This window comes from Marmota flaviventris, chromosome 6 (genome assembly GCF_047511675.1).
Source record: "Marmota flaviventris isolate mMarFla1 chromosome 6, mMarFla1.hap1, whole genome shotgun sequence".
NCBI classification, from domain to species: domain Eukaryota; kingdom Metazoa; phylum Chordata; class Mammalia; order Rodentia; family Sciuridae; genus Marmota; species Marmota flaviventris.
This window is the reverse complement of record NC_092503.1, coordinates 88,284,271-88,298,875: the sequence shown is the minus strand read 5'-3', so window position 1 is coordinate 88,298,875 and position 14,605 is coordinate 88,284,271. Positions and strand designations below refer to the sequence as shown.

General features: G+C 32.1%; 1 protein-coding gene across 9 annotated transcripts in view; it reads left to right on the top strand.

The window, feature by feature from the left end:
* The window catches only part of Fam135a (family with sequence similarity 135 member A), a 120,871-nt gene extending 108,005 nt beyond the window's left edge, over nucleotides 1-12,866 (top strand). For all 9 annotated transcript variants that reach the window (XM_071613270.1, XM_071613271.1, XM_071613267.1 and 6 more), the window contains 2 exons: nucleotides 9,327-9,440; nucleotides 11,454-12,866. In XM_071613270.1, coding sequence (XP_071469371.1) covers nucleotides 9,327-9,440; nucleotides 11,454-11,659 — 320 coding nt within the window. In that variant the 3' untranslated portion in view covers nucleotides 11,660-12,866. The remainder of the gene's footprint in view (nucleotides 1-9,326; nucleotides 9,441-11,453) is intronic.
* The last annotated feature ends 1,739 nt before the right edge of the window (nucleotides 12,867-14,605 follow it).

The following is a 14,605-nucleotide window of genomic DNA, read 5'->3' as shown; positions in this document are numbered from 1 at the left end:
CACACATGTAGCACTTATCTGTTCTAGTCACCAATTAAGTAAATTATAAATATTACCTCTGAGGTAGGAATATTTTCATTCCCATTTTGCAAAGATTGAGTGACTTACCTGAGGTCATAAAGCTAGTAAACTGTCTTGTTTGATAAGCTAGTGATGTGTACCTTCAAGAACTTTAGATGCTGCTCCTAATTGCAATTTTAAATATCAACAACTATTTATTAACTTATAAATTATAATATTATTAGAAGGGTCAAAGCAAGTCTTTTGAACTTTCTTTTTGTTGTTATTGTTGTTGTTATCTAGTATGTTGTTAGAAATGAGTAGTTAATTTCTAGAAATTTGCTATACCTGAAGAGCAGCTATAAAATAGAAATTATAGATTGACATCAAAAACATAAATCAGGAAAACAGAGCAAAGGAAGAGAACACTTAACTAATTTACTAATAACCTTTTTTCATGTTTTAAAACAAAATGATCATTTCTCTTTCATATTTTATTCTGCTAAAGTTAAAAAGTCTCAGATTCCTTAATCTGCTTATTGCTTCAGGTTCTTCTGAATAGCCCATTTGTATGCTCTTGGAAAAGCTTAAAATTCTCTAAATAAAAAAAATTCAGGGGCTGGGGATGTGGTTCAAGCGGTAGCACGCTTGCCTGGAATGCGTGCAGCCCAGGTTCGATCCTTAGCACCACATACAAAAACAAAAATGTTGTGTCTTCCAATAACTAAAAAATAAATATTAAAATTCTCTCTCTCTCTCTCTCTCTCTCTCTCTCTCTCTTTAAAAAAAAAAATCAGGTTTTATCTTGTTCTCTTTTTTATTTAAAGAAAGTCTTTCCTGTGGGTCTTGCTTTTGAAACAATCTTTTCTTCTGCAGAGTATCAGTAGTTAATACCTTTTCTTTATTGAAAGATGTTCATTATTTTTAAATGAAGAAAGCAATTTAAAAGCCTAAAAAATGTATGACTTAAAACCATTGAGAAATATGCTTTTCTATAAAAATCATATATTACATATGATATTGCCATGTTTGTTTTATGAACACAACAAATCTGGTACAGGTTTACAGAAAAGGTACTCTTAAAAGGAAATTATCTTTTTTGATTAAGGCAGTATAATTATAAGCATTAGTTACATTTTTATAGCAACATTTGACCCAAAATAAACCCAGTGACATTCTACAAATTGCTGATAAAATATGTACATGATTTACACAGTATAAATATGGCATATTAGAATTTCAGCATTGAATATCAGGGGAAAGAAGAAGATAAAAAATCTAGCATGATGATGAAGGTAAAATATATGGATTAGGTGGCACTGGTATTGAAGTAGTCAGGATTATCCTATTAGAGCAGAGAGATGTCATGGACAATCTTTAACATTCCATAATTAGGGCTCAAAAATAGCTAAATAAGAATGTATTTATTGTTAAAATTTCAAAAGCAAAAATATCCTTATTTTAAGATCTTCCTAAAGGATTCTATTTAGAATCTCCTTACCAGCTGTTGAATTCTGACAAGTAAAGTACAGCAATTAAGGAATTCTCCTGCCGCGCTACTATGGCACAAGATAATTTTTTCCAGAATGTTAAAGTTGTTTAATAATAATCATCATTTTTTTAATTTATAAAAAACATTTTGTTTTTGAAAATGCATGAAAGAATCAGCAACAGCTAACATTGTTTTGGAAAACAAATTTTTAGAAGTGTATTTAAAATAAATGAGTAAAAATAAGAAATATTTAATATTGTTTAGAATATATCCATTTAAAAAAAAGGTTTACTGAGCCTTATCACTATTACCATTCTGGGCTGGATAGTTCTTTGTTATCAAGGATTATCACGTGCATTGTAAGAATGTTTAGCAGCCTATACTCTCTATATGTCAACAGAATACACCTTTTTCCCTCAGTTGTGACAACCAAAACTGTCATTAGACACTGCTGAATGTTCCTTGGGGTGCAAAAGCACAAGTATAGAACCACTTCTTTAGCCAATTCTAGAGAGTAATAAACATAAAGTGACTCAATATCAGTTGCTTTAAAACTTATTAGAAGAGTGGCCAAAGTTATCAGGAAGGAAAGCTAAGAATGAAGATGAGGGGGTTGGGCTGAAGCTCAGTGGCAGAGCACTTGCCTAGCATGTGTGAGGTGCTGGGTTCAATCCTTAGCACCACATAAAAATAAACAAAATAAAGGCAACTACAAAAATTTTTTTTAAAAAAAGAATGAAGATGAAAGTTGCCATTAAGGTGTTTTTACATGAATTGTGTTTTAATATAGTCCCGGGAAATATTGAAGATTTACTTTAACCTCTTTTGCAATTTTGAAAAATAACAGAATACTTAGAAAGTTTTCTAGTTAAATTATCTCATTCTATAGTTAGGGAAATCTTGTCACAATCTTCCAAGTTAAAGGTGACTTTTCAACAAACAACTAGCCACTTCACTTCAGGGGCTGAGTGAAGTACTAATCCACAGGCCAGTTGACCAGGAATCAAGATAGAGGCATAGAAGAGAACTTAGAATATGTGGTTCCTATGTTTACTAGCTGGGTTTCAACTAAGATGAAATACTTCCATAAAACCTACCAGTATTGCAACTCTGGGGACTGCCATGGTTCACTATGAGTTTCTGCTCTACTTTACCCAACTGCCAGATAAGAAATTAAAACCAAAAGAATCAAAAAGGGCCATAGTGTATTTAACTAATGTGGTCCTTGTCTTGTCTAATATTAAAAAAAAAAAAATCTTTCTATGCAAAAGCATAATATTAATACATTTTTGTTGAAAAACTGTTATAATTGATACTGAGTTTAAAATTTTTAAGGTACAGTATTGTCTTTGAAGTCACATTTACAACTATGGCAACAGTGTATTTATGTCAGTATCTGAATTTTTTATATATTTTATCATTGTGAAATCTGAGAGTGAAAAGGTATCTTAGAAATCCTCTGATCTCATTGTTATTGATTTGTATCCTTCCACTGAGCCACCTAGACCAGTGGCCCAAAGACACAGGCTTCGCCCTCTAGGCGCTAAGTCTTCAGCATTAATTCCCAGACTGTGTATTGTTTCTCTGAAGAAGCATATCATATTCCTGCAAAGAGCTATTTTTAAACAAATTATATTTAATATAATTTTATTTGGAAAAATATCATGACTATTATTTCTATGGAGTAAGCTAAAGAAATAAAATTTGATCAGTGGGGTATTTATAAAGAAGTTATAATGATCATGTAATCTGGCAAATGGATAATTAATTCATATAGTATATATTTGAGGGTGACATGATGATGTTTATGCCTAAATGTATACTACTGTTCCTACTACGTATCATAATGACTCAACAGAAAAAAAATGGCAAAAGAGGCAAGCACTAAAAAAAAAAAAGTCAATAAACAGAAGGTTTATTTTAACTTTAAATAATGAGGAAAATGTACATTTGAATAATAATTATTTTTGCCTATTGGTGAAGATTTGAAAGATGATATCCAGTACTAATGAGTATGTGAAGAAATAGGCACCTTTATATGCTAATGCTGCAAGGGAAAATTATATGGCTTTGGTGGGGAGTACATTTATCAGAATTTTAAGTATGGACTCAGCTATTCCCCTTTAGGAACTTTTCCTACAAAAATCCCATACAAGGGCTGGGGTTATGGCTCAGTGGTAGAGCGCTTGCCTAGCATGTGTGAGGCACTGGGTTTGATTCTCAGCACCACATATCAATAAATAAAATAAAGGTCCATTGACAACTAAAAATACATTTTTAAAAAGTCCCATACAAGTAGATAAAGGCTGTTCATTGGTGTGTGTGTGTGTGTGTGTGTGTGTGTGAGAGAGAGAGAGAGAGAGAGAGACCTATATGTCCATTAGTAGATCAGTAAGAGATATAGAAATTTAATCATGGAGATACCAAAATAATCATTAAAAGAGAGAGAGGTACCTATGTTTGTATGAACATGAAAAGCTGTTCTTAAAGATTAAGTGAAAAAAAATCAAGACACAAAATAGTGGATGTATATATACTATAAACCCACTTATACCTTAAAAATTAAAAATAAACTTGGCTGGGAGTGTGGCTCAGAATGCTTGTATAGCATACATAAGACCCTGAGTTTGATCCCTAGCCTACAGTCAGTCAAAAAAATCTTGTGTACATGTAGAAAGGAGTTTAGAATGATATACACAACTGGTAGCTGTCTAATAGGGACGGGCAAGAGAAAGTAGTAAAGGGGGACACTTTTTAAAGTAGAGAAAACTACCCAATGAAATGACTTGAATTCTAAAAATAAGAAGCAGGGGCTGGGGCTATAGCTCATTGGTAGAGCTCCCGCCTCACATGTGTAAGGCAATGGGTTCAATCCTCAACACACATAAAAATAAATAAAGATATTGTGTCCAACTACAACTAAAAAAATTTTTTTTAAATAAAAATAAGGGGAATAGGAGAGGACCAGTTATGTGTCATCTATTCATGACCCTTTAGAAACTAAGGCTTCAGGACCTCGTAAATAACATTGAAAGTCTAACCCATTGATTGGTTAGTCACCATATATTTGAGAGCCTACTAGAGTGTCAGACACCAAGCACAAATATATTTTTGTTTTTAATTATTTGGAGAGAAACTGATAACATTTTACATAACTTCCTTAAATACAGAACACTATAGTTTAACCTAATCTTAATCATCTTTTTTCATATCAGGGCATTCATAGCAAATTATTATATTTTAAAGTACAATGGGGGAAACCATTGTGAGGAAAGCCAATACACCAACCAAGGGTTACAGATTGCTCCCAACAGTGGGGGTCTCATCTGGGGTCTAATTTAGCCCTGCCCAGTTATATGAGAATGCTGAGGATTTCAGTTTGTGGATCTACCCACCATTACTGCATACCATAGAAAGTTCTTGAACCTGCTGATTTGTTTATATTCAGTAACATTAGTTTCCATAATGAGCTGAAATAAAATAATATTCTCAAAGTAGAACATTGTAAGCCTAAACTAATAAATCTTCTGATCCCCAGTCTTTCCCCTGAACTAGAACCATCTCTTGTAAGCTCCTAATTACCACTGAAATTTAAAGCCAGATTTTGAAGTTAGAGAGTACTTAGGTAAATTGAATGGACTTTATCCTGTAAATATTAGGGCAACAATAGTGATCACTTTTGAAGAAAGGTATATTCTTTATAGTTTAAAAGCTTAATCTGATACTTTTAACTGACAAATATGTAATCACTTTTTTAAATTGTGGTTTAAATTTTATCATAGATGTGGAATTTTCTAAAATATTATATTGAAATCAGTTAAATTCTACATCCAAAAATTAAAACTTAATCTAAAAGTAGTGTATAAAATAAAATAAAAATTTCAGGAGAAAAATTAGTAGTAGTGAGAATGAGAGTAATTTTGGTAGGAGGAGAAAGCAATCTTGTTACTAGCAGTCAAGCCCACATTAAAAATAAGCAAAGGTTTTAAAAGAAAAATTTAATTTTATGTAATCTGATCAGACTCAGAAGCAGCAGCTTGATTGTTTGTCTGCTAAACCTACAGAAATGATTACAATTTATACAAACCGAAGCCAGGGCTGGGGTGTATTGGCAGAAGCCTACAATTCCAGAGGCTTAGGAGGCTGAGGCAGAAGGATTGAAAGTTCAGAGCAAGCTTCAGCAACGTAATGAGGCCCTGAGCAAGTTAGCAAGACCCTGTTTCAAAATAAAAAAGGGCAAGGGATGTGTCTTGGTGGTTGAGCAACCCTGGGGTCAAACCCAGATACAAAAAAAAAAAAAAAAAAAAAAGCCAAGTGAAATATATATGTAGATTTAGCTAGGCTATTCTAGTCAAAGAAATGCCCCCCCCCCTTTTCTTAGTCATGCAAGCAAATGCGTAGTTTATTTCTCATCATAAGTTCAGGAATACTCTTTCAACCTGGCAGTGAAGGTGGAAAGAAAAAGACATCATATAGATGGAGCCAGCAAAATTGATGACTTATTAGATGGAGAGGAATTAGAAATTAAAGATGATCAATATTATGTATTTTACTAGAATGATGATAGACATAAAAATAAAGAAGTCAAGATAACAAGCAAAAGTTTAGAAGTAGAATTTGGTATTTAGAATAGTGAATTCGGGGCTGGTAAAGTGCTTGCCTCACCCATGTTAGGCACTGAGTTCAGTCCTTACACCACATAAAAATAAATACAATAATAAAGGTATTGTGTCCATCTACAATTAAAAATATTTTTAAATAAAGAGTGACACAAAGTTTCATGACAAATTATTTGGCAAGAGATGCAGACCTGAAATTCAGAGTCAGATATAAAAATGATAATTAGATAATTAAAATTAGGTAAGTGCGTTCCGTAAAGGAGAAGTATCATATATGCCTAAAAGCAAGGTAAGGTTCCCCACACCCAAACTATCCCTAAGAAAAAAAGAGCTATCATATTCAAATTGCTTTAAAAATCCCTGATACAAAATGATCTCTCACTTTATTTTGACTTGTTTGAGACACACATATTGACCTGAAAACCACTATTTTTTTGAATGCAGATTTAGGCTACTGACAATTAAGATTTGGTCAAATAAGATGAGACTTAAGAATTAAGTTTTAGATTTTTAGCCATGTCTAGGTAATTGATGAGTTTGAAAGAGCAATTTCTACACAATATAAGAATTCTTTGAGTAAGTTAAGTAAAGAATAGGAGAAAAAGAAGAGAAGGCAGACAGAATTCCTGAAGAATCTTGCTATAGAGCAGTGCTAGGTATTGGATTAGTAATTGCAGAGGAGTACAAGGTCCAAGGACAGATTCATTAATTGATACTTTTTTTAAGATGGGAGATATATATTGATGTGATGATCCATAGAAAAGAGAAAATGATGCAAAAGAAAAAAGGTACAGCTGCTAGAGTCATGTCTTTAGTCAAGAGAGATTGAGATCAAGTATATGTATTAAAGGGCTAGCTTTAGATGGAAGAATAGACAGTTTGTTGGTAGAAACAAGAGGAAAAGTGGAACATGAAGATACAGGTATGACAGGTTATTACGTGCTATAGAGGGAAGTATATGGAGTTTCTCTTTTGGTTCTAGTATATTCTCACTGAAATAGAAGGCAAAACCATAAACTACTTAGGAGTAAAGAGGGAATAGAAAATGACAGTGGTTGGGATAGGTAGTCATTTAAAAAAGTGCAAAATGCACACTGGTGAACAAGGCTGCTACAATGTATATGGTATACTGCTCCAAGTAGTGTTATCCCTGTGGATTATGATGTGACTGGCATTCCTGATATTGTGGCATATCCCTTTGTGGAGAATGTCATGGTATACTTTTTAAACAAATGAAAAAAGTCAGTGGTGCAAGTGGTATATAACTGCTTTCATGCAACTTGGGATAAAATTTCAGTAATGGTGTTATTCTCACATTCAGAAAGTACAGTGCCTAAAAGAGCTTGGATACAAGTGAAGATAATGAACTATTGACAGCAGTTTTCACATTTTTTGGCATATTTCCCCCTTAAAAGAATTTTGAAAAATATGTAACCCCTTATACTCATCAGGTGATGCTCAAAATTTTTTCTATTCATTTCAGTAGTTGTAAAGAATATATTTTCTACTGTGTGTATATATGTATACTTTAACTATTTTCATAAAAATGTAAAGCCACAGCCGAGCTCATTAGAGTTACAGATTTAACTCACAGTTTATGGAAAATGTGTAGAGTAAGGGCCAACTGGCAAAGCCATTTTTTATTGTAAGTCAGACAAATCAAACTTAATTTTGATCAGAAAGAAGTTAAGACTTCATACTTTGCTTGGTTCCCCAGAAACTTTTATTCCCTGGGGTCATATACCTTAATAAAACTGAAGTTGGCTGAAAAAATACTTTTGTTTAATAAAGTAGGAGAAGAACAAGTCATTTTTAGATAAGAGTTTATGTGCAGGTTGAGATCTGGAAATTAGGTTTTTTGAAGCTATGCAAAAAACTTCTACAACGTGGAGAGACTTGGATTATCTAAGGTGTAATATCTATCAGTTGGAAGATAGGTGGATGCTGCTAAGACAAGTGGCACCAGTGCTGATAAAGGCATGGATTTCTAAACATTGACAAAAGTTTGTTTCATAAAATGTGACAATGAAAAGGAAAAATATCATTTTTTTCTTAAATACATGTAATTAATTCCTTTACAGATATTTGATGATTTCACTTACATCTCTTGAATAGATTTTTTTCAAATTGTCATACACACACAAAAAAGTATTATCATCTCATTAAGAAAAAGGGAGGATGGCCTTATTTGGGGCATAGATAGATAGTTTAATACAGTCTCACTTGCTCACCTGCCTCTTTGTGTGGGTCCACAGTTTATCGCACTTAGGATCCTTGATTTCTAGGGGAAGAGAGCACTTCTACATAGGCCTCCTATATTCAGAATCCATAGTTGTTTCCACAATTGGCCTATGTCTAAGAGTCTAAATTTCAGTGGGCATAAAGTACCAAAGTTTTACTCTAGAACATTCCAGAATAAAATTTCATACACAGCCCAATTCTAATGAATTGCCATTACTTAATAGTCACATAAAATTTTATTTACCAGTCCAAGCTAAATAGCAAAAGGAAAATATTCCTGGTACTAAAGAGGTCAAGAATATGGTTTTAGTATCTAATGAATTGACCAGCAAAGTAACCCAAGGTCCTAAGCTCTAAATTCACCTAGTTTACTTTAAAAAAAAAAAAAAAGAAAGAAAGAAAAGAAAAAGAAGAGGGATCTAACAAAAGTCTGTGGATAAATCATGACACCCATTATTGGTATCAGTGAAAAATCAAAGCATATGTTCTCCTGATATAGTGAAATAACAATATGAATAATAATAGACACTAATAGACATGAATAAAAATGGGATGAAATAGTCAGCTTTAAATGATCTTAAATAGGGTGTTTGTTTTTATGGAAGAATGTAATTTTGTTTCTTTGGAAATATCTCTAAATATTAAAGAATATCCTCTAGAAGACAAGAATGTCATAATATACTTCCTATAGAACTTTAGTCTTCATGTATTAATTTCTCCCCTACCACCTCATTACAGTCCTTGCTCTCAGTGCAAACACACACTTCTACTATCACACAAAGACTATATATAATGAAGTTTGCTTTCTGTAGAGAAAAATATGGAAATTTGAAGAAAAGATCCGTAAGGTATAAAAAAAGTTATGAACTTAGTATACTGAGAAAAGAAATTTATTTTTGGTTACTTAATATGGTACTAAAAAGTTCTTTTAAATCTAGTTGAATTATTGCATTGTAATTGTTTTCTATTCCTAGGGCTTCATTATTTCAAAAATGTTGTGTTGGTGGGATCTTTACAAGATCGCTATGTTCCTTATCATTCTGCCCGCATTGAAATGTGTAAAACGGCTTTAAAGGACAAACAATCAGGTAATTAAGTTAATTTGAAGTATTTCACAAGTTTTATCTATGAATGAACTTTTTCCCCACATTTTTCAGATAATCACTTTCTCTTACCCTTCTCTTTCCTTTTGCTTCATTTTCCATCTACTGCTATTAATAGGTATTCTTCCTCCATTTTTCTTAATTTACTTCTTTTCTTCACATGTGTAAATTCTTCTCCATTTTGCTATCTCAAAAATAATCCATACTTTGTTTTCCTCTTCATTATTAAGATTGATTATTGTGTAATGGTTAAGCTACATGTTTTTCTGTATCTCATTTTTACTGATGGTGTGTGTGTGTGTGTGTGTGTGTGTGTGTGTTGTGTTCTTTTGCTGTTTGCAAATAACAAAGAAATTTAAATCATAACTATTGGGAACTAAAAGAAGACAGGATCCTGTTTGTTGTATAATTGTGAGGCTTAGAGATGCCAAGTGACTTATCTAAAGTCACTGTTTAGAGCAACATCCTATCTCCTACCTACCAGGTCTCAGCTACCTCCCAGTATTCTCAGTTTCTTTTTTTGGAATGCGGCTGACTGCAAAGTCTTGATCTTTTGCTATTTCCACATTGTGACAGGCAACAACTACTCCTGCAGGGCAGGGACTCTTAATGTACATTTGTGATGAGGCAGTGCCCAGCAAGATGCCTAGCACATAGTAGATACTCCATTCATTTAACAGATATTGTACACTTGCAACATAGAATAACCTTTTATTTTTTTTTAACTTTCTTTTCTAGCAAAGGCTAGAATCCACTTAAAGAAAAACTCAGAAGAGATTTAACCTTTAGATGGGTAGATGAAACTAGATAAATGTCCTTTGCCTTAACAGTGAGATTCTGCTGCATTGGGGAAGAATCTATTGAAGACATGTTTGGAATTCTTCCTATGTAAATACTTTTAAAATGGCATGGTACCACAATTCCAACTTGACTCTGTGAAAGCTAAAAAAAAAAAAGTGGAAGTAAAAAGTTTTTTTTAATGAATTTGTGTGATATTAATCTTTCTTTTAAACACCTCTCCCCTCTTTCTCTGACTATACTTCTATATAATCTTCCTTGTCATTCCTTAGGATTTTCTCATACCTTTCTTCTGAAATGTAGTATCTACTTCTAAAATTTAGAGGTTCTAAGGAAATGTTAGCATTCACCTATTAGTGATGTGTAGTGCATAAGCATAATAAATAATGTTTTGTCCCTTATGAGGCGATTGGTACATTTATGTATTTGTATATCTAATCTTTATCTTTCTTGCTTAGCATGACCTTAATGAATCCATTTTAAGAATTAGCCAAAAAGAGAGAGAAGCACAGCTTTGATTCCCTCCCCCACCCCTTTTGGTACCAAGGATTGAACCCAGGGGTATGTAACACTAAGCCACTTCCCCGGCCCACTTTGAGTTCCCTGAGTGCCTCACTAAGTTGCTGCCCTTGGACTCCACTGCTTGCAATTCTGCTGACTCAGCCTCCCATGCTGCTGGGATTGCATTTGTGTACTATCACACCCAGCTGGAGCAAAGCTCATATTGTCCTAGCTGTAGAAAATTGCTGTTCTTTCTCAAAATAATTTAGAATTGTTAAATGCCATAGAGACATTTTTTAAATACTTGCTATGGAATAAAGTTTTTTATTTTGCCTTACAAAAACATTTTATCATGACCAGCTTATTTTCATAATGGTTTAATGAGTTATATGTGTCTTAATGTTGAAGAAACTATTTGCTTTGTTATATTCATTCCTTTGAGTTAAAAATATCAAATTGGCAAACATAATGTATAATAAATTTGTTATTTTTATGTGGCTGGATAAATAATGGGATTACTTGTATTTTCTGTAAAATATTCTTCAAACTGATGGTTAAAGAAAATAAAACCTTTTAAAAAATATTTATCTGCTTTCCATGAAAATAATGTATCTAAATCTTATAAATTCTGTAAAAGTTGTCATAGAATTGTTTTTAATTGCTCATGTGACATTTTCCTTTATTCTATTTGTTCCATAGGGCAGATCTATTCAGAAATGATCCACAACTTGCTTCATCCAGTTCTACAAAGCAAAGATTGTAATTTGGTTCGATATAATGTCATCAATGCATTGCCCAATACAGCTGATTCACTTATTGGGAGAGCTGCACATATAGCTGTTCTTGATTCAGAAATATTTTTAGAGAAATTCTTTCTTGTTGCTGCCCTAAAATATTTTCAGTAGGATAAAAACATTGTTAGAGACTTTACAGTTACCTCATTCAACAATGATTCAAATAATGTATTATAGTTAAATGTAGATGCTGATAAGTTCTAAGAAATATTTATAACTTTTTATATGGAAGATAATTTATATCATCCATGTGTAGAGCTTTTTAAACATCAACTTTTCTTTCTAGGTAATGTGGCTGTGCAATATTTTTTTAATTTTATCTTTTTACTTTTCTATTACTTTTTCATATATTTTGCTACCTGAGTAATTCACTGAAATTTTAAACCCATATGTATGTCTGATTGTTTATTATTGGCTTTTCACAGTCTTTACATCAGACTACATCATATTAGAGTCCATTGTTGCTAGAATAGCATGGGATTTTAAATTTTCTAGTTTGGGGTATTACTTAGTTAACTATAAATTTTACTTTTAACATTTTACTGTGTTTAAACTGGAAATAAAATTATGGCTGCTAAAATATATTTTTCAAAATCAACTTCTTTAGTCCTGAAATGTACTATATCTTTATCATATGGTCAAACCAGGTAGTTCATACATGACAATATTATAAAAGTTTTCTATAAAATCATTACTGTTGCTATTAAACATATGTTATGCCTATTAAAATATATTTTCTACTGGTAATTTTAACATTATTTCTCATGTTGATTTTTATTACTGGAAATTTTCATGTTCATGTTAGCAGCATATAAAGATTTTGAATGTTTGAATGCCCTCAGCCTTGATTTGGTTGGAATTTTGCTAAATTTGGTAATGTTGCTTGACTTTTCTGATTACATTTCTTTATCTTTTTTCATGGACTTCCTCATATGTATATAATAATTAAATGTTGAAATTTATGAAATACTTTTATGAATTTAAATAATTTTTAAATATTGTTAAAATTTATTGATCTAAAAAGTAATGTAAATAAAATAATTCATGTTAAAATGGGAAAAATAATTAACTTTACATGTTTGGTGATACAGATGCAAATGTTTTTTGATATATGGAGATGTTGAGTCTTGACTTTACTAAAGGTGCTGAATAGCATTAAATTCACTATTTTCCTTTCCTGTTTTACTTGTGAAAATAATAATGCACTAAGGGTGGATGGATGGTCTATTTGCATTCACCATTTATAATGGACAGAAGGTTTTTGTAAGTATGTATTGTGTAATCGATGCATGTTTATTTTTAGCATCGTGTTATTGCCTCTGGTGTTATTAAATAAATGACTATCTGGAGGAAGAACTCAAACACTTGTAATTATTTGCTTATTCTTAGAATATTAGAGCTATAATAGTGAGGTACATTACATTTCAGTCAACAATAGCATATGTCATATAGCTGAGGTGGTAAAAGGCTATATCACCTGTAATAAATACTCTTATTCATACAACGAAATCACCTAATAACACAGAATGTACCCACATCATGAAGAAATACATGGCTGTGCACATCTTTATAATTAGATACACTAAATTTATTCTGTTAGCCAACTTTTCATATGTCAAGTAGGAGAATTTTGATTGATTTTAATAATTATTTACTTTTTTAAAAGTACTCAAAATTTTCATAAGTTAACTAAGCAATAATATACCAAGGGCATTATAACTGGAAAATATAAATATATTTATTTTCTACTACATTTTTTGCCACATATTTATCATCTTCATATATGTTGACCCTCAGATGGAAACATCTTGCATATTTTAAGTTTAAATAACTTATATGCATATCAAAGGACTCATTCATGATCATACAAATAGTACTTAGGGGTAAATTACTCTTAGGATCATTATTGGTTGATTGGTTACAGTTATTTAATACAGTTTTTAAAATATCAGTGACCATTGTTTAAAAACATAACGCTTAGTTTCTCATTTATCAGGAAAAGTCATACTGTCCTCCAAATGCAGATTGTAAGACATGAGGTAAGGTTCTGAAAGAAGGAAAAATAATTATCTGACATGGGCGATTGTCTCTTAGAGAATAGATTTCATCAAAGTATACCAATAAGGCTTCTAAGTTGCAAACAACAACAAAAAATATTACGATTAACTTCAGCAGGAAAAAAAAGAATTTATTGGAAGAATAGCAAGTAACTCACAGAATTGATGGCAAGTCAAGAACCAGGTTTGGAAAACAGAAGCCAAAAGAAGCTAGATGACCAAAATCATAGGGAAGTTCTAACTTTAAGAGAAGCTGGGATATTAGGTGTACTTTTGGCAGCAATACCCCTGAAAACTGGATTTCAAATACCTAATTTGAATCACTCATTCAAGGCCTAGTGGGACTGTCCAGCTAATCAAGTTGAAGTTTTGTGCCAGTGGCTATTAGGCATCAAAGATAACAAATGTATCTGGTCTTCTGTTTCCAAAGTAGAAAATGAGACCAACAGGATTCACCAAACACACACACAAAAAAACTGAGCAACAATTATAAAAGCATACCAGAAGTCAAGGATAAGCCATCTTTTATCTTATCAACATCTATGCATTATTCTCTCCACCTTTATACATTTAAAATGCTTTTCCTAAAATTCTACTATTCCTTATGTCTAGGATCCCAGTGTTATCCCTTCTGGTTCTCTGATTCTATAATGATCTTAATAGTTTACAATTCACAGAATTGTGACTTTTAATCATCACCTTTATAAACAATAATAGTATAAAATGGGGAAAACAAGGCAATTAGTTGCATAAACATGTATAAGCCACCAAGAAAGAAAATAGAGCTAGATCTGGGCTTTGTAACAAAAGCTTTTTTGGTGAGACTGACCCAAGACATTTGTAAAGATAGAAATTGTGAGGCCCCATTACATACCAACTGAATTAGAATTTTCAGGGTAGTATATGAGTAGTAGCATGTTTCATGTCTCAAACGTCTCTGATAAAAAACACATATGGTAAACAGTTTTCTCTGGTCATGAGTCTAGGTGGTTATGATTTC